Source organism: Eptesicus fuscus, chromosome 6 (genome assembly GCF_027574615.1).
Source record: "Eptesicus fuscus isolate TK198812 chromosome 6, DD_ASM_mEF_20220401, whole genome shotgun sequence".
In the NCBI taxonomy this organism is placed as follows: Eukaryota; Metazoa; Chordata; class Mammalia; order Chiroptera; family Vespertilionidae; genus Eptesicus; species Eptesicus fuscus.
In genome coordinates, this window is record NC_072478.1 from 24,476,040 (window position 1) to 24,498,440 (window position 22,401).

General features: G+C 49.2%; 1 protein-coding gene across 1 annotated transcript in view; it reads left to right on the forward strand.

Annotated features, from left to right (window-relative positions):
- Positions 1 to 22,401, forward strand: part of OLFM2 (olfactomedin 2) — a 68,549-nt gene extending 46,148 nt beyond the window's left edge. The window contains exons 2-6 of the mRNA XM_008158079.3: positions 17,241 to 17,390; positions 19,106 to 19,252; positions 19,479 to 19,698; positions 20,032 to 20,138; positions 21,279 to 22,401. Coding sequence (XP_008156301.2) covers positions 17,382 to 17,390; positions 19,106 to 19,252; positions 19,479 to 19,698; positions 20,032 to 20,138; positions 21,279 to 21,956 — 1,161 coding nt within the window. The 5' untranslated portion in view covers positions 17,241 to 17,381 and the 3' untranslated portion in view covers positions 21,957 to 22,401. The remainder of the gene's footprint in view (positions 1 to 17,240; positions 17,391 to 19,105; positions 19,253 to 19,478; positions 19,699 to 20,031; positions 20,139 to 21,278) is intronic.

A 22,401-nucleotide genomic window follows, 5' to 3' on the forward strand; every position in this document is an offset into this window, starting at 1 on the left:
CAGCTCCGGAGGCTGACTCGGTCTCAGCAACTTTGCAAGGTTCTAAGCTTCCTTGGGTTGCAGCAGAGAGGACATCCAAGTGTGGATACTCCCGGAGCCCCCCTCGCTTCCATTCCGCCCCCTGCCAGAGGCCCAGCGTGGTGGAGGGAGAAACAGAGACACCACAAGGGGCAGCTCTGTGAAGGAAGAGACGCCGTCTTGCTAGAAAGATCTCTCCCGCTTGCCTTGAAAAAAATGTGACTGTCTGATGCAAATGTAGCTGTTTCTCTTTGGTACGATATTAAAGAAATGAACCCTTGATGTCTACAAAAAGGGATCAAAAACGAATCTTCCTTTCTGAAAGGAGAAGGGCTTTTATTCCGCTGTGAACTTTTCTAGATCTAGCCTCTGGCAGGGATGTCTGCAGAACACGGAGTGTGGGAGGATAAAGCCGTAAACGACTGCACGCATGTATTCGTTCGTTCAGGAAGTGTCTGTGAAGCAGCTGCTGCGTGCCCCGCGTGGGGCTCAGAGCTGGGGAGACTGCAGGGACAATTAGAACTCCGTTCCTGCCCTCACGAGCCAGTGGGGGCATTCTCTACAGTCCCCGACCGTTAGTCCTCAAAGTGATCATGGTCGTGAAAAACAAGGGAAGACTGAGAAAGGATTATGGACCGGAGAAGATTAAGGGGGTGTGACGACGCAGCGCAACGTGGGATCCTGGGTGTGATCCTGGACCAGAAAAAGGACAGGAGTGGAGAAATTGGAGAAATCCAGATAGTGTCTAGAGTTTTTAGTAATGGTGATGCACTGTTTAGTTGTGACAAATGGACCATGGATGTATGTAATGATGTTAACGGGAAACTGGGTGAGGGGCATATGGGAGCTCTGTACTATCTTCATAACTTTTCTGTAAATCCAAAATAAAAAGTTTATTTTAAAAAAGTCAGTGGGGAACAGGGAGCAATTCTAGAACAGTGCTGTTTCTGTGAGTTGACGTAAAAGCTCCCCGTCACTGGGCGGGCACTCACACAGTGCCAGATGCTGTGATTGACTTCTTTTTTTTAAAAAAAAAAATCTTTATTTTTGAGAGTATGATAGATGTCTCCTTTTTTCCCCCCTTTTTCCCCCCTCCACCTGGTTCCCACCTGGCCCCTGGCCTTCACCACCCTATTGTCTGTGCTCATAGATAATGCACATCGATAATAATAAAAGGCCGGGCGTCACGACCAGGACGACCAATCAACCAGTTGCTATGAGGTGCATTGACCACCTCTCGGTCCCTCCCCCCAGCAAGCAGGCTCCCGTCGCTGGATGGCCAACGGGGAACCACGGGAACCAGGCTGGGTGGCAGCGGAGCGGGACTGGGGACTGGACTCGTGGGGCAGCGGCAGCTTTGCGGAGTGTCCCGGGGTGGCAGGCAGCGTCGCGGAGCAGGGACATGGCTCTGATCGCAGGCTAGGCCTAGGGACCCTACACGTGCATGATTTCGTGCACTGGGCCTCTAGTATGCATATAAGATCTTTGGTTAATCTCTTCCTGAGCCCCTTCCTCCTTCCTTCTGAGGCCTTTTTTTTTTAAAAAATATATTTTATTGACTTTTTACAGAGAGGAAGGGAGAGGGATAGAGAGCTAGAAACGTCGATGAGAGAGAAACATCGACCAGCTGCCTCCTGCACACCCCCCACCGGGGATGTGCCCGCAACCAATGTACATGCCCTTGACCGGAATCGAACCCAGGACCCTTCAGTCTGCAGACCAACGCTCTATCCACTGAGCCAAACCGGTTTCGGCTGAGACTTTTTTTTTTTTATCTTCACTGGAGTATATGTTTGACTGATTTGAGAGAGAGAGAGAGAGAGAGAGAGAGAGAGAGAGAGAGAGATGTATGAGAGAAATATCAATTGGTTTTTTCCAATATGGGCCCCCACTGGGGATCGAACCCACAACCTAGGTATGTGCCCTGACTGGGAATCAAACCAGCAACGTTTTGATGCACGCGGCCATGCTCCAACCAACTGAGCACGCTGGCCAGGACCTGTGATTGACTCTTGACGTACTAATTCACCGTCCTGACAACAACCTTGTAAAGTCCAGCCATTATGCTCCCAGCTTTTATTTATTTATTTTTTAAAATTTTTTAAAATTGATTTTAGAGAGGAAGGGAGAGAGTGATAGAAACATCAATGATGAGAGAGAATCATTGATTGGCGGCCTCCTGCATGTCCCACACTGGGGATCGAGCCTGGAACCCGGGTATGTTCCGAGACCAGGAATCAAACCGTGACCTTCTCATTCATAGAGCGAAGCTCAACCACTGAGCCACGCCGGCCGGGCAGATCCCAACTTTTAGATGAGTCAGCAGAGAGGTTAAGAGGGGCACTGAGGGGCTAAGCCACTTGCCCAGGGTGACACAGGAAGGAAAAGATCAGAATTTGGACCTAAACAGCCTGAGCTGTTAAACTCTACAACCGCCTGTTCACACACAGGTATTTAGTGAGCAGCCCCTCAGGGGCTGACTAGAGAAATACAACTCTTCTAGGTCTTTCAGGGATTTTAAGCCAGGGGCTTGGTTACCGAGATGATGGAGATGAGAAACTAAGAGAAGATGAAGCTGATCCTCAGAGATGAGGAATAGCAGAGAGCCTCTATTCTCCCCCCACCCCCCGGAACTGGGGGTCGGATAGAAGAGGTGGTATAGATGAAGTCCAGGACGGTGACTACCAGTGGGAGCTGAAGCCACAGAGGAGGTGCAGCCACTGCAGAGCACAGGAGGCAGAGAAAGGGGGTCAAAACTGTCCCCTGCTGTAACAAAAATCCAAAGAATGGCGTGACTTACACAACACACGTTTATTTCTCACACCTGCGGAGGCTGGGAAGCCCGCGATCGAGGCGCCGGCAGATTCAGTGTCTAAGGAGAACCGGATTCCTGGTCATAGCCCGCGTCTTGCTGTGTCCTCAGGGCATGAGTTCCACTCCAAAGGCCATCACCTTGGGGGCTAGGTTTCAACATATGAATTTTGGCGGGACAGAAACATTCAGTCTATCGCAAAGCGTGAGCTCTATAAGTGTTAAATTAAATAGAAAACCTCATGCCAAAACTGGTTTGGCTCAGTGGGTAGAGCGTTGGCCTGCGGACTAAAGGGTCCCAGGTTCAATTCCAGTCAAGGGCATGTACCTTGGTTGAGGGCACATCCCCAGTGTCGGGTGTGCAGGAGGCAGCTGATCGATGTTTCTCTCTCATTGATGTTTCTAGCTCTCTATCCCCCTCCCTTCGTCTCTGTAAAAAATCAATAAAATATATTTAAAAAATAAATAAAATAGAAAACCTTGGTGGTGGGTGATTGGTGCCTAGCCCACTCCTTTATCCATTCCTATGACTTTTTAAAAAATATATGTATTTTTTTTTAATTTTTTAATTGATTTTTTACAGAGAGGAAGAGAGAGGGATAGAGAGTTAGAAACATCGATGAGAGAGAAACATCGATCAGCTGCCTCCTGCACACCCCTACTGGGGATGTGCCCTCAACCCAGGTACATGCCCTTGACCGGAATCGAACCTGGGACCCTTGAGTCCGCAGGCCGACGCTCTATCCACTGAGCCAAACCGGTTTCAGCAAAAAAATAAATAAAATAGAAAACCTTGGTGGTGGGTGATTGTTGCCTGGCCCACTCCTTTATCCATTCCTATGACTTTTTAAAAAAATATGTATTTTTTTAAATTGATTTCAGAGAGGAAGGGAGAGAGAGATAGAAACATCAATGATGAGAGAGAATCACGGATCAGCTGCCTCCTGCTTGCCCCCTACTGGGGATCAAACTTTGGGCATGTGCCCTTTACCAGAATCAAACCCGGGACCCTTCAGTCCGCAGGCCGATGCTCTATCCACCGAGCCAAACCAGCCAGGCCTATTCCTATGACTTTTGATCTGTCTGTCTGCTGACAGCACCCAAATGCGTATCTCTCTGCTCCCCCTCTCAGCTGCCGACTTCACAAATTCACTTGAATGTGGTCACGGCATCATGACCTGAACATGCCTTCAGGCCGGACTCTTGATTTCCATCCCCCGCCCCCAAAGCTGCTCTTCCCCCACTTCCCATGGATTCCCCCTCCAGCGTTCTCCAGCTCAATAAATGGCACCCCCATTCATCCACTCCATTACTTGGGTTCCAAATATGGAAGAAACCCTCCACTTCCCTCTTTCCCTTCTACTCCTCCCCTCAGTTCGTTGGACATCCTTATAACCAGTGTTTTGAACTCCGCATCTGGTGAAGTGTTCGCCTCCATTTCGTTTAGTTCTTTTTCGGGAGTTTTCTCCTTTTCTCTCATTGTGGACACGTTTGTCTGTCTCCTCATTGTGGCTGCCTCTCAGTGTTCGTTCCTGGGTAGTAGGTAGAACTGCCACACCTCCTAGTCTTGTCAGAGTGGCCTTATGAGGTAGGTGTCCTGGGGGCCCAGGGGCGCACTCTCACTGATCACCTGAGCCAGATGTCCCAGGGGTGTCGCTTGTGTGGGTGGTGTGTCCCTTCCTCTTGTAGCTGAGCCCTGAGGGCTGTTGGCACATGAGTGAGTGGGACTGACCCTCGGGCTGACTGGCTGTGAGGACTGGCTGTGACTGCAGGAAACCAGCTGTTGTGTGGGGGCTGGCCCCACGGAGCAGCATCCCTTTAGCAGGACTCTGGTGTCTGCCAGGTCCACCCTTTGCGTGTGTCACGTGCGGCACTAATTGTGTGGTGCTCTGGTGTGGTCTGACCCCAGCCACCAGGAGTGTTGGTTCTGGGGCCTCTCGGGAAGGCCTCAGGTGCAGGCCAAGGTCAGCCACACCATCTGAGCCCCTCCCAAGAGGCCAGGCCCGGGCCACCTGGTGGAAGCTAGGGAGTGCTCTGCAGTTGGTAGCTGTATGTGCTAGGCTTGGAGGGGCCTGGGAGTGGTTATGCTGTGAACCGAGGCTGGCGGCCACTCATGCCAGACTGGAGGCCACTTAGCCGGAGGGACAGGGCCCTCGGAGGCCAGCCATCGCTTGTTTGGGGTTCTTGGACCTTGGAGAGATTGTAGGAAAGTTTGCATCGCCTCTCGTGTAGATTAGCCTCTGAAAAAGGTTCGGGCCAGGCATGTGAATCGGGTGAGGTGGGTGCCAGAGAATCGCTAGAGCAGGGAGATCAGTGTCAGCTAGGTCAGTGGTCGGCAAACTCATTAGTCAACAGAGCCAAATATAAACAGTACAACGATTGAAATTTCTTTTGAGAGCCGAAAAACGACTTCTGCGCATGGGCCACGAAGTTTCAATCGCACTGTACGTGCGCACCTGCACGTGGTATTTTGTGGAAGAGCCACACTCAAGGGGCCAAAGAGCCGCATGTGGCTTGCCAGCCGCAGTTTGCCGACCACTGAGCTAGGTTGATGGCGTCCAGCTCTGGCACCGACCGGCACCTGCAGGCTGTGGGTGTGGAGGGCTCCACAGGGAACAGTGTTGCCGGCCAGCACTTTGTCCCGGAGAGAGCTGCCCCTCCAGCCCTCGCCTTGAAGCCAGAGAATTCAGTTCCTCCTCATATATCCCTGGTGCCTTTAAAAAAGTTTTAAAAATATATTTTATATTGATTTCAGAGAGGAAGGGAGAGGGAGAGAGAGATAGAAACTTCAATGATGAGCGAGAGTCATTCATTGTCTACCTCCTGCATGCCTACCCTCCTGCCCCCCCACCCCTTCCCACCACTGGGGATCGAGTCTGCAACCCAGGCAAGTGCCCTGATCAGGAATCAAACCGTGACCTCCTGGCTCATAGGTTGATGCTCAACCACTGAGCCACACCGGCTGGGCTGTCCCTGGTGCTTTATGAGCTGGTGTCCCTTCTCTGGAGCTTAGGGTGAGTGTTTGTGAGTGAGTCTGTGTGGGGGCCCTTTAAGAGGATGCCCGAGTCTACAGCAGCCCCTGTCTCACCAGGACTGAGTACCTGCTGATTTTCACAGCCAGCTGTTATAGGGACTGGTGCCCTGAGGAGCCAGGTGTGGGGCTGGGACTTCTCCTCCTCAAGGCGGGGGTGGGAATGGGAGAGGTCTTCTGCATCAGAGATATCCCTCTTGATTATTTTTTTTAAAAGATTTTTAAAAATTGATTTTGAGAGAGAGAGGAAGGGAGAGGGAGAGAGAGAGAGAAACATTGATGTGAGAGCAAAACATCTATTGGTTGCCTCCTGCATGCCTCCCATCAGGGATTGAGCCTACAACCCAGGCATGTGCCCCCACCAGGAATCAAACCGGCAACCTTTTGGTAAATGAGACAACGTCCAACCAACTGAGCCACACCAGCCAGGGCTCCCTCCAGATTTGTAATTGCCACACCCATTTCATGTGTCTTATTCCTAGGTATTTTCTTCTTTTTTGTTGCAATTACAAATGGAATTGTTTTCTTAATTTCTTTTTCTGACATTTCATTGTTAGTATATAGCATATATGGATTTTTGTACATTGATTTTGTATCCTGCGACTTTACAGTATTTGTTTATTGATTCTAATAGTTTTTTAGTAGAGTCTTTAGGGTTTTCTATATGTAGAGTCATGTCATCTGCAAAAAGTGACAATTTTATTTCTTCCTTCCAAATTGGATGCCATTTATTTATTTCTCTTGCCTGATTGCTCTGGCTAGGGCTTCCAGTAGTATGTTGAGGAAGTGGTGAGAGTGGGCATCCTTGTCTTGTTCCTGTTCTTAGAGGAAAAGCTTTTAGTTTTTCACCATTGAGTATATAAGCCGAGGGTTTGTCATAGATGGCCTTCATTATATTGAGGTACTTTCTTCTATACCCATTTTATTGAATGTTTAAATCATAAATGGATGTTGTATCTTGTCAAATGCTTATTCTGAATCTGTTGATATGGTCATATGATTTTTGTCCTTTATTTTATTAATGTGGTGTATCACATTGCTTGATTTGCATATGTTGAACCGTCCTTGCACCCCTGAAGGAACCCCACTTGACTGTGATGTATTATCTCTTTAATGCATTATTGTATTCAATTTGCTAGTATTTTGTTTAGGAGTTTTGCACCTATGTTCATCAAGAGATTTTGATCTGTAATTTTCTTTTTTTGTGTGTTGTCCTTGCCAGGTTTTGGTATCAGGGTAATGTTGTCCTCATAAAATGAGTTAAGTATTGCCTCTTCTTCAATTTTTTTTTGGAAGACTTTGGAAGGATAGGTATTAAATTTGCACTTTTATTTTTGGGGAGTTTTTTTTTATTTTATTTTTTATTTTTGGGGAGTTTTAAAAAATTTATTTTTCTTTATTGATTAAGGAATTACATATGTGTCCTTATCACCCCATTCACCTCCCTCCCACCCCCTCACCCCCCACTCATGCCCTCACTCCCCTGGTATCTGTGTCCATTGGTTAGGCTTATATGCATGCATACAAGTCCTTTGGTTAATCTCTCCCCCTTACCCCCACCCTCCCCTACCTTCCCTCTGAGGTTTGATGGTCTGATTGATGCTTCTCTGTCTCTGGATCTGTTTTTGTTCATCAGTTTATATTGTTCATTATATTCTATAAATGAGTGAGATCATGTGATACTTATCTTTCTCTGACTGGCTTATTTCGCTTAGCATAATGCTTTCCAGTTCCATCCATGCTGTTGCAAATGGTAAGAATTCCTTCTTTGTTACCACAGTGTAGTATTCCATTGTGTAGATGTATATTTTTGGGGAGGTTTTGATTACTGTTCCAGTTTCCTTACTTTGATTAGTCTATTTAGATTTTCCAGTTCTTCATGATTCAGTTTCTGAAGGCTATATTTCTAAAGACTTGCCCATTTCTTCTAGGTTATAGAATTTGGTGCTGTACAGCCTTTCATAGTATTCTTGCATAGTCCTTTGTATCTCTGGGGTGTCCACTGTAACTTCTCCTCTTTCATTCCTGAAAAAATTTTTAAGTTTTTATTTTATTTTATTGAATTTATTGGGGTGACATTGGTTAATACAATTATATATATTTCAGGTGTACAATTCTATAATACACCATCTGTATACTGTATTGTGTGTTCACCACCCAAATTCAAGTCTCCTTCCATCCCAATTCATCCCCTCTTTACCCTCTTCTACCTCACCACCCCCCTTCCCTCTGGTGATCTTCATACTGTTGTCTGTGTCTATGATTTTTTCTTTGCTTAATCCCTTCACCTTTTTTATTCTGCAGCAACCCCCCTCCCCTCTGAGAGCTGTCAATCTGTTCTCTGTATCTATGAGTCTGTTTCTATTTTGTTTGTTCATTTATTTTGTTCATTAGATTCCACATACAAGTGAAATCATATGGCACTTGCCTTTCTCTGACAGGCTTATTTCACTTAGCACAATACCCTTCAGGTCCCTCCATGCTGTCCCAAAAGGTCCGATTTCTTCCTTTACGGCCAAGTAGTATTCCACTGTGTAAATGTACCTCAGCCTTTTTCTTAATCCACTCATCTACTGGTGGGCACTTGGACTGCTTCCAAATCTTGGCTCATTTCTGAATTTACATTGGGTCTTCGTATTTGTAAATTCTCGCACAAGGCAAGCTCCTCCACCCCTTCCCCGGACTCCAGGGCAGGAAGTCAGTTGAACTCTGAGGCCTGTGTCTCTTCCCGCCTTTCCCGAGAAAGTCTGCTTCATTGATTATTGGTCCACATCGGCACTGTGATGGCAGAGACGAAGGCATGCTGGAACATAAGTACTGGCTTGGACTGAGGTTCGGGGGGCGCTGGGGTGTTCTGCCAAGACTTGGGTAGCTTTAGAGGGTTGTGCTGTGCTGCCAGCCTGGAGAGCCTCTCAGGGCAAGATGGGTTAATTATGTTGGGAGGGAATGAAAGAATGAATAAGTGAATGAATGAGCAAGTGAGTGAATGAATGGACAGACTAGAGGTTTCTCCCATCCGGCCTCTCCCCCAGCCACAGGCTCTCACAGGCAGAGCCCCAGCTGCTCAGGCTGAGGGAGGCCCCAGCGCTCCCTCTCGGCATGGATGAGCTGATATCTTCTTTAAGGCCTGTCAGGCTTATCACTCCGAGGATTTGCCCAGTGCCTCGAGGTTTGACAGGGGCAGCCTGCTATTATCTCAAGCCCTCCAAAGGGACGTGGCCCCTGTCATAGCTCAGAAATGGCAGACAAGCGCGTCCCCGATCATTCGTCGCGCCCATCCTGCCACCCTTCTAAGAGAAGCCACGGCTGCCTCCGAGCCCACTGGGCGTCCGTCTGCAGCCTGATCTCAGAACATGCCTCCTTGGGAGAGGCAGAGGGGGAACGCACGGTGGATCTTCGGGGATGTTTGCTCTCTGTCCCACTGGCTGATCCAGTCATTCAACAAACATTCATTGGGACAGGCCGAGGGAATTCGGTGATGAGCAAAGCACACAGAATTCCTCCCACCCATGAGGTCCATTAGGCCACTGTGACCAGGCTTGCAGGAGGACAGGGGAGGTGAAGCATGGTGCTGCGGACTGGCACAGGTTCGAATCCCAGGTCCACCACTTACAGGCTGTGGGACTGGTCAAGAGACACGAGCCCTCTTGCACCCAGTTTTGTTGCCTCTCAAAGGAGGATAAATGACAGTGCCTGCCTTGTGGTGAGAATCAAATCAGTTAAAACATGCAAAGTACTTAGAACAATGCTTAACATATAGTAAGAAATAGAAGGATTAGGGCAGTGGTTCCCAACGTGGGGCACACGCCCCATGGGGGGGCAATTTGATTTATAAGGGGGGCAATTCGAGAATGAGTTATTAACAATGAATTTTTTCATTTCTTATGGTTCTAGGGGCCTCATGTACAGTATATAAATATATATTGTGACATATTGATGCATTACAGTTCTCTATTATATGTTTTGGAACTTCATTTGCTATTTTTTCATATCACTTCATATTATTATTTTTTAAACAACGTCTTAGTGATTTCTTCCTCAGGACTTCAACTGTCCTTTCGTTCGTTTATTTTTCTCTTTCAGGGATGCCATGGTCTTGGGAAGCTTGTTTAGACCAAGTTAGTGGCCTTTTAGGCTTCCTCCACGTGAATAGGAGTTCACTTTTTGAATAATAAGAAGTATATGTCACGGGGGCGGGGAAGGGGGGGTCAGGATTTTAGAGACGCTTAGGTGGGGCATGGCCAAAAAAAAGGTTGGGAGCCACTGGATTAGGGGGGGAAAGCACAGGATGCCATGGGAGGTGGGTTCCTGGAAAAGTACAACCGAGGCTGCTTTTGGAAGAGACATTTATGCTTGAGCCCCAGGAAGGGGGAAGAGGGAGCCCGGCCAGGAGATGGGGTGAGAGTGTTGATGGCAGAGGGTCCAGCCAGTGCAAAGGCCTGGAGGTGAGAAAAAAGCATGGTGTGTTCCAGCAAGGGTCGGGCCCCGAGAAGATGGCACAGAGAGGACCCGGCACTGCGAGCCGCGTTGACTGCTGGTAAAGATGAAGCAGGACTCGCCTCCGCCAAATGACATCAAGGCCGTGTCCTAAGACAGGAAGCCGCCGGGCCACGTGGGGGCCAGGACGCAGCAAGCGTCTCTGCCCATCTTCCACGGGGCTCCTCGCTCGCTCGCTCGCTCCTCAGCGCCATTGGACTTTCCGTGATTCCTCATCACTCTGCAGCCTCAGCCCCAACTCCACAGGACTTTCATCAGTCCTTCCAGATCGTCTCCACTTAGTGACTTAAGCTCTAACGATTTTCACTGTAGGAAGTTAGAGTGTCATGAGGGTTATAGCTGATAATCAATAGCAGCCAACACTTCTGATGATTGTTCTCATGGCTCGTGCGTATAGTATTAACACATTCAAGCTTCCCAGCAACCCTGCGAGCTGGTGCAGTGATCATGTCCATTTTACAGGTGAGGAAATGGCGGCACAGAGAGGTTAACTGAGTTGCCCGGGTCACACAGCCAAGTGGGTGGCCGAGCCGGGACATAAACCCAGGCAGCCTGACCCAGGACACTGTTCTTGACCGCGTGGCTCTCCTCTGCCATGTGAGTGGGAATAAGAGACAGCCGGAGGAAGGGTCATTTCTGTCGTAAGGGTGGTGTCTGGAAAGATGCTGGTGACATCACACAGACGCCTTTTTGGGAGGGCCGTGGGAGAGATCCTTGCCTGTTCTTGGTACCAAAAATACTTGAGCTTTCTCCTGAGCATCTGGTGTACTTTGTTTCAGGACACGGGGAACCGCAGAAATGACCAGCTTTCCTTTTCTGAGTTGGCAGCGAAGGAGCGAGGAGCCAAATTTATGGCCCAACCATATGCTGGCTGTTCGGGGTCTTAAGGGATCAGTTTTTCTTAGCCTCGGCTTCTGGCTCCATGTCCCTGCTTTTCTCCGCCTTCCTTTTCTCCCTTGCAGAGAAAAAAAGAAAAAATCTTCACAAGATCAATATGCATTCATTGTGGAAAACTCAGAAAATAAGATACCCTTGAAGATGGCAATAAAAATCCCCACTAATCCCTGACTTGAATGTCTGCATGGTATTCCCTCCTGTGAATGCACCTTAAGTTTTGAAATCAATACTCCTCTGATTGGACAACATGAGGGGAAAATTCCAGCTGACCATTTTTTCCCCCAGGACTTTAACGAGCATCCTTGTAGCAATTGTCCGTCCACGTGATTTCCCTGGGCTAAATTCTTCGACTTGGATTGGCTGGGTCAAATGCAAATACAGAAACGGTCAAGCTTTGGCTTTGGATTGGCAGCCTGTCCTCCAGAAACACCTAATTCCCACTCTTTTTTAAATTGGAGCTATCTGTGGTATTTTACATATTCTTGTAAACCACTCGAGTCCTCTCTGGAACAAGGCAGGGTACAAATAAATGTATAAGCCCCAAGCCACTTCTGCTTCCTGATTAAATTGTCCAGCCTCAAATGCAATAATATCCTTGTCTTATTAAGAGCCAGCTGCTTGCTCTATTCTTGTAGGCTAATCCCCCGCAGCCAGCGCTGGCTGGCTGGCTGGCTGGCTGCCCCCAGGATCTTGGAGCAATCCATCCGCCCCTGGAAGACCCAGGAATTGTTTTTAAACCAAGGCGTGGGTGGTGGAGCTGGGCACTGAGACCTGGGTGTGACAGTAAGAGAGTTTTTTCGTGAGTTTCTCAGACTCAGTCAATCCCGAATCTGTTACAGAGACATCGGCTTAATTGGGGCAGCAGCCTCTGCGAAAGTATTTGGAAAAACCCCAGCCAGAAAGACAATCTGAGCAGCCACTGAGCACATACTTACCCTCTTAGAGGCCATTAGCAGGGGTATTAAACTCGGAACCAGCGTCTCAGCCAAGACAGCGGCTGGCTTCTGGGGAGCATTTGCCACATCTGAGGTGAGACAGGCCACCTCATCGGAGGCGTCATTACCTGGGCTCTCACACCTGCTGTTACAGCATTTCCCACAGCACAGGCCATGCTCTGTCCCTCGGTCTGTGACCTCCAAGAGTTCATGACTTTGGTTCCAAGCTAAACCCGGTCTGGGAGAGCAGGCACTTGGACCCTCAAACAGCAAGCCTTCCAGGTCATCCCAGTGGCCCCTGTGTAGTATTTGATCTTGAACCTGACGACGGGTGATCGCTGCCGTGCTGAGAGTTGGCGGCCAAACCCCCGGCATTTAATTACCCTGCTGCAGAGAGCACTCTGGCGAGGGGTGTCCACGCAGACAATTATTTTAGGAAAGCCGTGGAGGCCGCCTCTCCTCTCATTTAAATCTTGCTTCTCGTTTGCAATTCAATTATTCAGTTGTTGAGAGAACGTGGATTGTTTGCTTCAAAGCACAGCCCAGGAGATGTAGGAAGGAGATGTTAAAATAGGTTGAACTGGGCAGCTTGGTCTCTGCACAAGTGAGAATTTTCAGGGGGTTCTGTCCAAATTGCTTGGGGATCAGAGCCAGGGAACGTGGATGGGGAAGCTTGGACTCACGTTTGTTGCTGTGTGTGTGTGTGTGTGTGTGTGTGTGTGTGTGTTTTGAAGAACTGGATTTGTTGTGAAAGGAGGCAAAGCTAGCTATGGTCTTCCAGAAACTAGGGGAAAGCTTTCTTGACTCACCTTTGTGCTGAGTCACCCTTCTTGTGCTGAGTCACCCTTCTTGTCTTGGGCTGGGCTCCCTCAGGAGCAGAGGTGGAGAAGAGTTGAGTACAAGTATTCCCCTGGGAGGTGATCCCCAGAGGACCCAGTGGGAGAAGTGAGAGGAGAAGGGAAGGAAACCCATGCAGGGTGAGCTAGTGAGCAGCGTGCTGCTGTGGGCACCCCGAGTACAGGTCCTAATGGGCTCCCCTGGGAAACTACGTGCTGTGCACACCTCAGAGTTCTCCTACCAGGGAGGCGAGAGGGAGGCATTTATCACTAACTCCTGGGAGGCAGGGATGAGGCCTGCGGGTGGGAGAAGCCTGCCCAGTGCAAAGGCAGAGCGGGCTCAGACCACCAGGGAAAGCCCTTGGCATTGGGTGATCCGGGCTCTGCTGAGGCAAGACAGCAGAGGCATGAGTGTTGGCTCCACCTGAATCATACCTGCGCGCAGGGGAGTCTGGGAAGGTGAGTGACGTCATTCCTCCACATGGGCTCGTAAAGAGGGGTTCCCCCAACTTCAGAAGGTTGTGCATAGGCACAAACAATGGCTAATTACAGTAGTTTCTTATAAATCAGTGAGGAGTCAAGCTCGTCTGTACAATTATATCACTCACATTCTAATAGGCTTTTCAGAAAACAAGCTTTATTGAGTGGGAGAGAAAAAGGTGGGCGTATAATAGCTGGAGACTCCAGGATTGTGCATAACACAGCCTGGCTTCTGCTGGGCGCTCAGTGAATGGCTTGCAAATGATCAGTTATTATAGGGCTTTGTTTCTCTGTAAAACACTTGGGCTTTTATCAGAATTTCTTCAGTGCCCGTAGGAATACATCCTGGATGGGACCAGAATCCTTCACTTCCCACCTCTATGTTCACCACCCATCATCTCTCCACCTCTACGCTCACCACCCATCTCTTGCCGGGACATGCAGTCACCCTTACCCTGGTCTCCTGCCCTCATCCTGCTCCCTGACCCCCCCAGTCTGTTCCCCCCACAGCAGCCAGAGGGAGCCTGTGAGCACCGGACTCAGGTCATGTCTATCCTCGTCTAGAACCCTCTATGGCTCCCACCTCACTCAGAGCAAACATCTAATCTTCCTCACTGCCTACAGGCCCAGAACATGCGGCCCTGTCCCCTCCCTGCTCTCCTCTCCCTCCTCCCTGGCCCCGCACCACCACCTACCCCTTTGCTCCAGCCACACCAGCCACTTCCTAATCACGCCAGGCAGGGTCTTGCCTCAGGGCCTTTGCACCTTCTGTTCTCTCTGCATGGAACATCCTTCCCTGGCTTCTCCCTCACTGCCTTCAGGTCTTGACTCAAATGCATCTTCACATGAAGGCTTTGGGAAAGGCTTTTATGACCGAGTAATAGTCCATTGTATATATGCACTGCATCTCCTTTATCCAGGCCACCCTAAAAGTGCAACCCCAACCACCTCTAACCCCGTCGCCCATCATTTCTTCCCTGAATTTCTTCTCTCCATGGCACTCATCACCCTTTAAATACACGACGTTTACTTAATGGTTTGTTTCTGTTTCTCTAATGTGCACTCCTAGAGGAGCTTTTGTATTTGTGTGTTTGTTCACTCTGTGATTTCAGGATCCAGAACAGAGCTGGACACACAGTAGGCGCTTAACAAATACTTGTCGAACAAATGAGGCCATCATGCCCCGATAAAACACAAAAGGACTGGGACTTGTGACTCATTCCAGAAGCTCAAGGGGGCCTGATCTGGAGGCCCAGCATGTTCCAGCCAGTGGCAGTCAATGCTTCCTTAAATTTCATTTTAGTTTTCAATTACAGTTGATATTCAATATTATTTTCCATCAGTTTCAGGGGTACAGCATAGTGGTTAGACATTTATATAATTTAAGAAGTGATCCCCCCCGATAATCCAGATACCCACCTGACACCATACACAGTTATTACAATATTATTGACTACTAGAGCCCCAATGCATGAAGATTTATGCGAGAATGGGCCTTCCTTCCCCTGGCTGCTGGTACCACCTTCGCTCTGGCCAGAGCTGCCTTTTCGCTCTGGCCCGGAGCCGCCTTTCTGCCTTCCCACGCTGACCAGAGGCCCGGAGCAGCTGGGGCGGGGCAGAATGCCTGTGTCCTGCCCCTGGCCACTCGGTGCCTGCGTATGCAAATTAACCTGCCATCTTTTTTGGGTTAATTTGCATACCCACTTCTGATTGGCTGGTGGGGGGGTCACAAAGGTACAGTCAATTTGCATCTTACTCTTTTATTAGTGTAGATATTTCCTATGCTGTATTTTACATCCCTGTGACTGATTTGTAACTACCTACTTGTACTTCTTAATCCCTTCACCTTTTCACCCATCCCTCAAACCCCCTCCCATCAGGCAATGTCATTTGTTCTCTCCATCTATGAGTCTGTTTCTGTTTTGTTGGTTCATTTATCCTGTTCTTTAGATTCCACATATAAGTGAAATCATGTGGTATTTGTCTTTCTCTGTCTGACTCATTTCACGTAGCATAATTCCCTCTAGGTCTATCCATGTTGTTGCAAGTGATTTCATTCCTTTTTATGACCAAGTAATAGTCCATTGTATATATATGCACTGCATCTCCTTCATCCAGCTGTCTACTGATGGCACTCAGGTTGCATCCATATCTTGGCTATTGTAAATAACATTGCAATGAACATAGGGGTAATATATCTTTTTGAATTAGTGTTTTGGGTTTCTTCGGATATATGCCCAGATGTGGAATTGCTGGGTCATAAGGTGGTTCCATTTTTTATTTTTTGAGGCTCCACCATACCGTTTTCCACAGTGGCTGCAGCAATTTGCATTCCTACCAACAGGGCATGAGGGTTCCTTTTTCTCCACATCTTCACCATGCTGTTGTTTGTTGGATTTATTGATGATAGCCATTCTGAAAGGTGTGAGGTGATATCTCATTGTGGTCTTTTTTTTTTATTGTGATGTTGAGCATCCTTAAAATTTTTTTTATTGATTGATTTGAGAGAGAGCAAGGAAGGTAGAGAGAAAGAGAGAGAGAGAGAGAGAGAGAGAAAGAGAAAGAGAAAGAGAAAAAAAACATCAATTTGTTGTTCCACTTATTTATGCATTCATTGGTTGTTTCTTGTATGTGTCCTGACCAGGGATCGAACCTGCAACTTTGGTATATCAGGACAATACCCGAATCAGTAATCAACTGAGCTACCTGGCCACGGAGCATCTTGCCATGTCTATTGGCCATGTGTATGTCCTCTTTGGAGAACTGTCTATTCAGATCCTCTGCCCATTTTTTAATTGGACTTTTTTTTTTTTTTTTTTTGGTGTTGAGTTGTATGAGTTCTTTATAAATGTTGGATATTAACCCCTTATCGGATATTTTGTCAAATACCTTATTCCATTCAGTAGGTTGTCTTTTTGTTTTGTTGATGGTTTCCTTTGCTGTGCACCACTTTTTAGTTTGATATAGTCTGATTTATTTTTCTTTTGTTTCACTTGCCTGACATAAATAAAAGAAATATATTGCTAAAAGAAATATCAGAGTTTTTGGCAGTCAGTGTTTTTTTTGAACAAGGCACAAACTTACCTGACCACAGAGGACCCTTTTTCCAGCCCACCTGGTAAGATCGCCAGTATTCCAAGGATCATGGCTTGCAAACACAGCCACGATAGATCCCGGAATTACCTGATTTATATCAACTAACTTGAAGTTTTGCTTAGGAGGCGTCTTAAAGTGATGGCTTCTATTCAAGGGCCCGGAAATCTCCCTCAGGATGGTTACCCTGTGGCCATTGCCTTGCTTGGGCATCGCAGGAGCAGGGGCAGAGATGGGGAGGGGACAACAATAGGGTTGTGCTTCATGGCCTCTGGGGTGTACCCGGAGCTTATGTGTCTCTGGGCTGAGAAAGCAGAAAGGGAGGTCCGGGGCTGGGTGTCCGAGCAGCCCTATTTCTAATGGTGGTTATGGAGGCAATGTTGTGTGTGTGCAAATGTGTGTGAGAGATTAAATTCCTGCCTGTGCAAGGCCTCAATTCCCACAATTCCTTGCGGTGTTCTCTTACTCTTCGTACCTCAATCTTGTCATCTGTAATACGGGGTCCCATGCATCAGTCACTCTGCACATTCCAGGGATCCAGTAAAAGGCATCTGTTGTTTCTCCAGCTCCCCTTTCTCCTCCAGAGAGGGCTGGCTGAGTCCCCCCTGGCTTCCTGCTCTCTAACCCGTGGCTTCCCCACAGACCCTCTTCCAAAGCCCAGAAGAAGGCTGGCAGCTCTATACTTCGGCCCAGGCCCCTGATGGGAAATGCATCTGCACGGCCGTGATCCCCGCACAGAGCACCTGCGCCCGGGACGGCAGGAGTCGGGAGCTGCGGCAGTTGATGGAGAAGGTGAGAACCTTCCAGTTTCTTTGGGGAATTTGGAGAAATCTCCCAATTCTCATCTTGCCCTCTGCCCCCATCCAGGTCAGCCAGGGCCATGTTTAGCCATGCATTCGGAGCTGGCAGACAACCGGCCTCCCCTCCAGATGGATATTTTAGTTAGTATCTGTTCAGCGATTCTTTGGCGGAGAAGCTGAACTCTGTGTGGGAACCAGGAGGAAAGAGGACCCCAGTGGCAGCATCTGCCGCCTGCATGTGTGAGCTCCACCCTCACTGTGCACGCCCCACTCAGCCCTTTAGTTTGTCATACTCACCTGCTAAGAAGGTGTTTTGTGTCCCTTAAGGAGGGGTCTCACCCTCTATGCCAAGAGGCTCAGATAAAGATTCCTTCCCCTTCTGATCATGGTCAATAGAAAATGGTCCCCATTCAATACATCCCTCTGTAGACTTGGTGCCCTTTATACACTGCTTGCTGCCCTCGCCACTGCCCAGCTGACTGCCCATTAGACAGTTCTAATGTTGGTGTTGAAAGGGACCAGCTACCTCCCACCATCACCCTATAATGGAGGAAGCTGAGGCTTGGCAGAGAACGGAAGAGACCCTGTCATCACAAGAGTCTCCCACCTGTTAACTCTGCGGGCTCCTCCTACCCACTACACCGGAATTGCTTTCCCCAACAGTTTGGGACTTTCTCCTACCCACTACACCGGAATTGCTTTCCCCAACAGTTTGGGACTTTCTCCTACCCACTACACCGGAATTGCTTTCCCCAACAGTTTGGGACTTCCATGTGATGTCCCTGATTGTGTACAAAGGCTATATCCTGTTCTGTGGTGGCCAGGGTGGGTATCAGGCTGTTGAGAACTTCCAAGGTCATGTGGAAAGTCTGTATTTCAACAACTGGCCTTTGAGTTCACCTTAGCCAGGTGGGGCTCACCGTGGCTATGTGCAGCTCCCTTGACCCAGGTGGAGGTGGGAGCTGGAGGGCCTTCAGGCTGGGTGAGGAGGCCAAGGGCTAGGGAATTTCAGGTTACTCATTTAGCCAAAAAGTATTTATTAAGTATCTGCTTAGGACCCATGCTGGGCACTAGAGATTTGGCTGTGGACAGGCTAGATACCGGGTCTGCCTCTGAGGATCCCATCTGAAGGTAACAGATGAATAAGACCGTTTCAGATAACAGTCATAGTTGGGAAGATAATAGCTGGGTGAGGGGAGAGTGGGTGAGTGTCTACTTGAGACGGTGATCAGAGAAGGCTACTCTGAGAAGGTGATGCTGGAGTTGAGACCTGAATGATGAGAAGGAGCCAGTTGTGGGAAGACGATGGGAACAGTGCTCTAGGTAGCGGGATCAGGAAGTGCAAAGACCCTGAGGAGGACAGGAACTTAGAATCTGTGAGAGTGAAAGGGACTGGTGGTTGGAGTGGATGCACATGCAGAGAGGCAGGCAAGGGGGCAGAACCAGCCTGCAGAGTCCACAGAGGAAGGGAGATCCAGTCTTCCCTTTGACAAACTCCCTCTAGCTGCTCTATGGAGAACTGACTGTTGGGGGCTAGGGTGGGAGCAGGAGGCCAGGGAGGAGAGGAGAGAGGTGAAAAGTGATGGTGGCCATTCTGGGTGGAGCCGATGAATGGGCTTGCCATTGGGAGGCTGTTGGTAAGATCAGGGGAGGAGAAGGTTGGCTGGGGGCAGGAGTCTGGCTGTCTCTAACCCTCCCAGTTCCTAGGTCCAGAATGTCTCCCAGTCCATGGAGGTCCTTGAGTTGCGGACGTACCGTGACCTCCAGTACGTGCGCAGCATGGAGACCCTCATGCGGAACCTGGATGCGCGGCTCCGGGCAGCTGATGGGTCCCTCTCTGCCAAGAGCTTCCAGGTGGGTCCTTTGGGGTCAGGTCAGAGGTCAAAAGAAGAATTGGGAATGTTGCCTATTTTTCTGAGAGTGAGATTGCATCTGGGAAGACTGAGGGTTGGCTGGGATCTAGGGTCCAGTATGGGCCAAATGTCAAAGATAGGGGGTGAGGTTATGGGTCAAAGGTTGGGTCATGTCTGGGTTAAAGGTCAGGGATAGGGATCAGCGACAGTTCCGTCTTGGTGAGCAGGAACTGAAGGACAGGATGACGGAGCTGTTGCCCCTGAGCTCGGTCCTGGAGCAGTATAAGGCAGACACGCGGACTATTGTGCGCCTGCGCGAAGAGGTGAGGAATCTGTCCGGCAGTCTTGCAGCCATCCAGGAGGAGATGGGTGCCTACGGGTATGAGGACCTGCAGCAGCGGGTGATGGCTCTGGAGGCCCGGCTCCACGCCTGCGCCCAGAAGCTGGGTATGCTTTGACCCTTGACCTTGAACTCTTACCTCCATGTCCAACCCCACTACCACCTGTGTATGCAGACGCCAAACAATGTTGACCTCTAACATCTAAACTTTGACCTTTGGCCTCCCTTCCCAAGGTCACAAATAGACCCAAAGCTGAAAATGGCCCTGACCTTTGACTTCTAGCTCCTCACCCCCAACTTAACTCCATCTTGGAACCAGATCTCTGGATCCATTCTCACCCCTGGTCCCACCTCTTCCCAGTCCCACTTCATCCTTGCTCTACCTCCCTTGGGCTCTTTCCACCCCTGACTCCCTTATTCCCCCTGTTCCTGCCTCTCAGGCTGTGGGAAGCTGACTGGGGTCAGTAACCCCATCACCATTAGAGCCATGGGGTCCCGCTTCGGCTCCTGGATGACCGACACGATGGCCCCCAGTGCGGACAGCCGGGTGAGTAACTGTGCCCACCGCAGGGGTTGGAACCTGGGAGGCCAGCCTGTGGTTGCCCATAAGTGCCTGGTGATTTCACACCAATGATTCTCTTGTAGCCAGCCTGTGGTTGCCCATAAGTGCCTGGTGATTTCACACCAATGATTCTCTTGTAGCCCAAAGTGTCTTTGGATCTTCAGAGCCCTTGGACTTCCCCTTGACTGGTGATGACCAAATGATCAAGGACCTTCTAGCCCTCTGAGTCCCCAAGTCTGTTGACCTCTGATGACTGTATAGAGACTAATGGTTACTGGTACTACTGACCAGCTCCCAATGACCACTGACCTTTAAGTAACTACCTAGTAACCTGTGCCTTCACAAGAACTAGAGCTCCCTCTAAGCCCCCCACTCAGCACCACTCAGTGGCCTTTGGATTTCCAGTGGCCTCTATGTCCACAATTGCCAATCACCTCTGATCCAGAGGAACCATTCATTAACTGCCCAGTGACTAGTGACTGATGTGCTAGTGACTGATGTCCTTGCCATGAAAATTGGCCTCCCAGGGATTATGGTGGTTCAACCACGTGGTTAAGAGCTTGGGTTTGGGAACCAGACTTGGATTTGCATCTCAGTTCCAATTCTTAGCTGCCCAAGGTTCCTTCATGTCTTGGATACTCAATTTCCTTATCTCCAAAAGGGTCGTGATGATGTTGGCATTAAAGTTTTTAAGATGCATAGCCCAGTAACCAGCCCTAGTAAGGGCTCTAGGGCTAATGAATATGCTGGTGAGTGATGATGATGATGAAGGTGCTGATCGCAGGCCTGGTCATCTCATGGTTGCAGGGGTTACCATGGGCAATGAATTCAAGTGACCTCTCATCAGCCAATGGCTGTCCAGTGACCACTAACCATCCAATAGCCAATGACCAGTAAATTTCCAGGTCCAGTGAGTCCCTAGAGACTGCAATTTCCCCTGATCCGTAGGGATCAAGCCCTGTCCATTTAGTGTGTGTTTTAAGACCAATCACTGTGACTATGATAGGTCATGAATGACCATTTAGTGACTGTTGACCCCTAATGACCATGGTCGATTCCTGAGTGATTGCTGCAGACTTTGGGTCATTGGCAGTGGTCCCCCAGTGACCGGTGGCTCTCTCATAGGTCTGGTACATGGATGGCTATTACAAGGGCCGGCGCGTTCTGGAGTTCCGTACTCTGGGAGACTTCATCAAAGGCCAGAACTTTATCCAGCATCTGCTGCCCCAGCCGTGGGCGGGCACAGGCCACGTGGTATACAATGGCTCCTTGTTCTACAACAAGTACCAGAGCAATGTGGTAGTCAAGTACCACTTCCGCTCACGCTCCGTGCTGGTGCAGAGGAGCCTGCCGGGGGCTGGTTACAACAACACCTTCCCCTACTCTTGGGGTGGCTTCTCTGACATGGACTTCATGGTAGATGAGAGCGGGCTCTGGGCCGTGTACACCACTAACCAGAATGCAGGCAACATTGTGGTCAGCCGGCTAGACCCGCACACCCTTGAGGTCATGCGATCCTGGGACACTGGCTACCCCAAGCGCAGCGCGGGTGAGGCCTTCATGATCTGTGGCGTGCTCTACGTGACCAACTCCCACCTGGCCGGGGCCAAGGTCTATTTTGCTTACTTCACCAACACGTCCAGCTACGAGTACACGGACGTGCCCTTCCACAATCAGTACTCCCACATCTCCATGCTGGATTACAATCCCCGGGAGCGGGCCCTCTATACCTGGAACAACGGCCACCAGGTGCTCTACAATGTCACCCTCTTCCACGTCATCAGCACTGCTGGGGACCCCTAGAGGGCCACCAGGGGCCCTTTCTACTCTGCCTGTGTCCCTTCAAGTTGATCTGTCTCTGTCCTGCCCCACCTCCCCGCCTGTCTTTTTTTTTTTCTCTCCCTGCCTTTCGCCCAGCTTTCGTTCTCTGTCTCTGTATTTCTATTGGTGCATTTTCTCAATGTTGTCTCTTCTCCTTTATTGATCTGATTTTGATACTCCAGTTCTTTGTCATCCTGCCTTTTTATTGATGTCCCTCTTTCTTTTTATTGATCTGACTCTCCAGATCATTCCCTGTCTCTGCCTGTCTCTCTTCCCTCCCCTCTTAGCTTCCCTCCCACCCATTGCCTTCTCCCTCTCTCTGAATCTTTCCTCTTCCCCTCCAAGGAGCTGAGTGCATGGATCTGTTTATTTTTATTTTCATTTACACCTTTACCTTCTTGGTTGCCGGAATAAACGGGACCTTTGA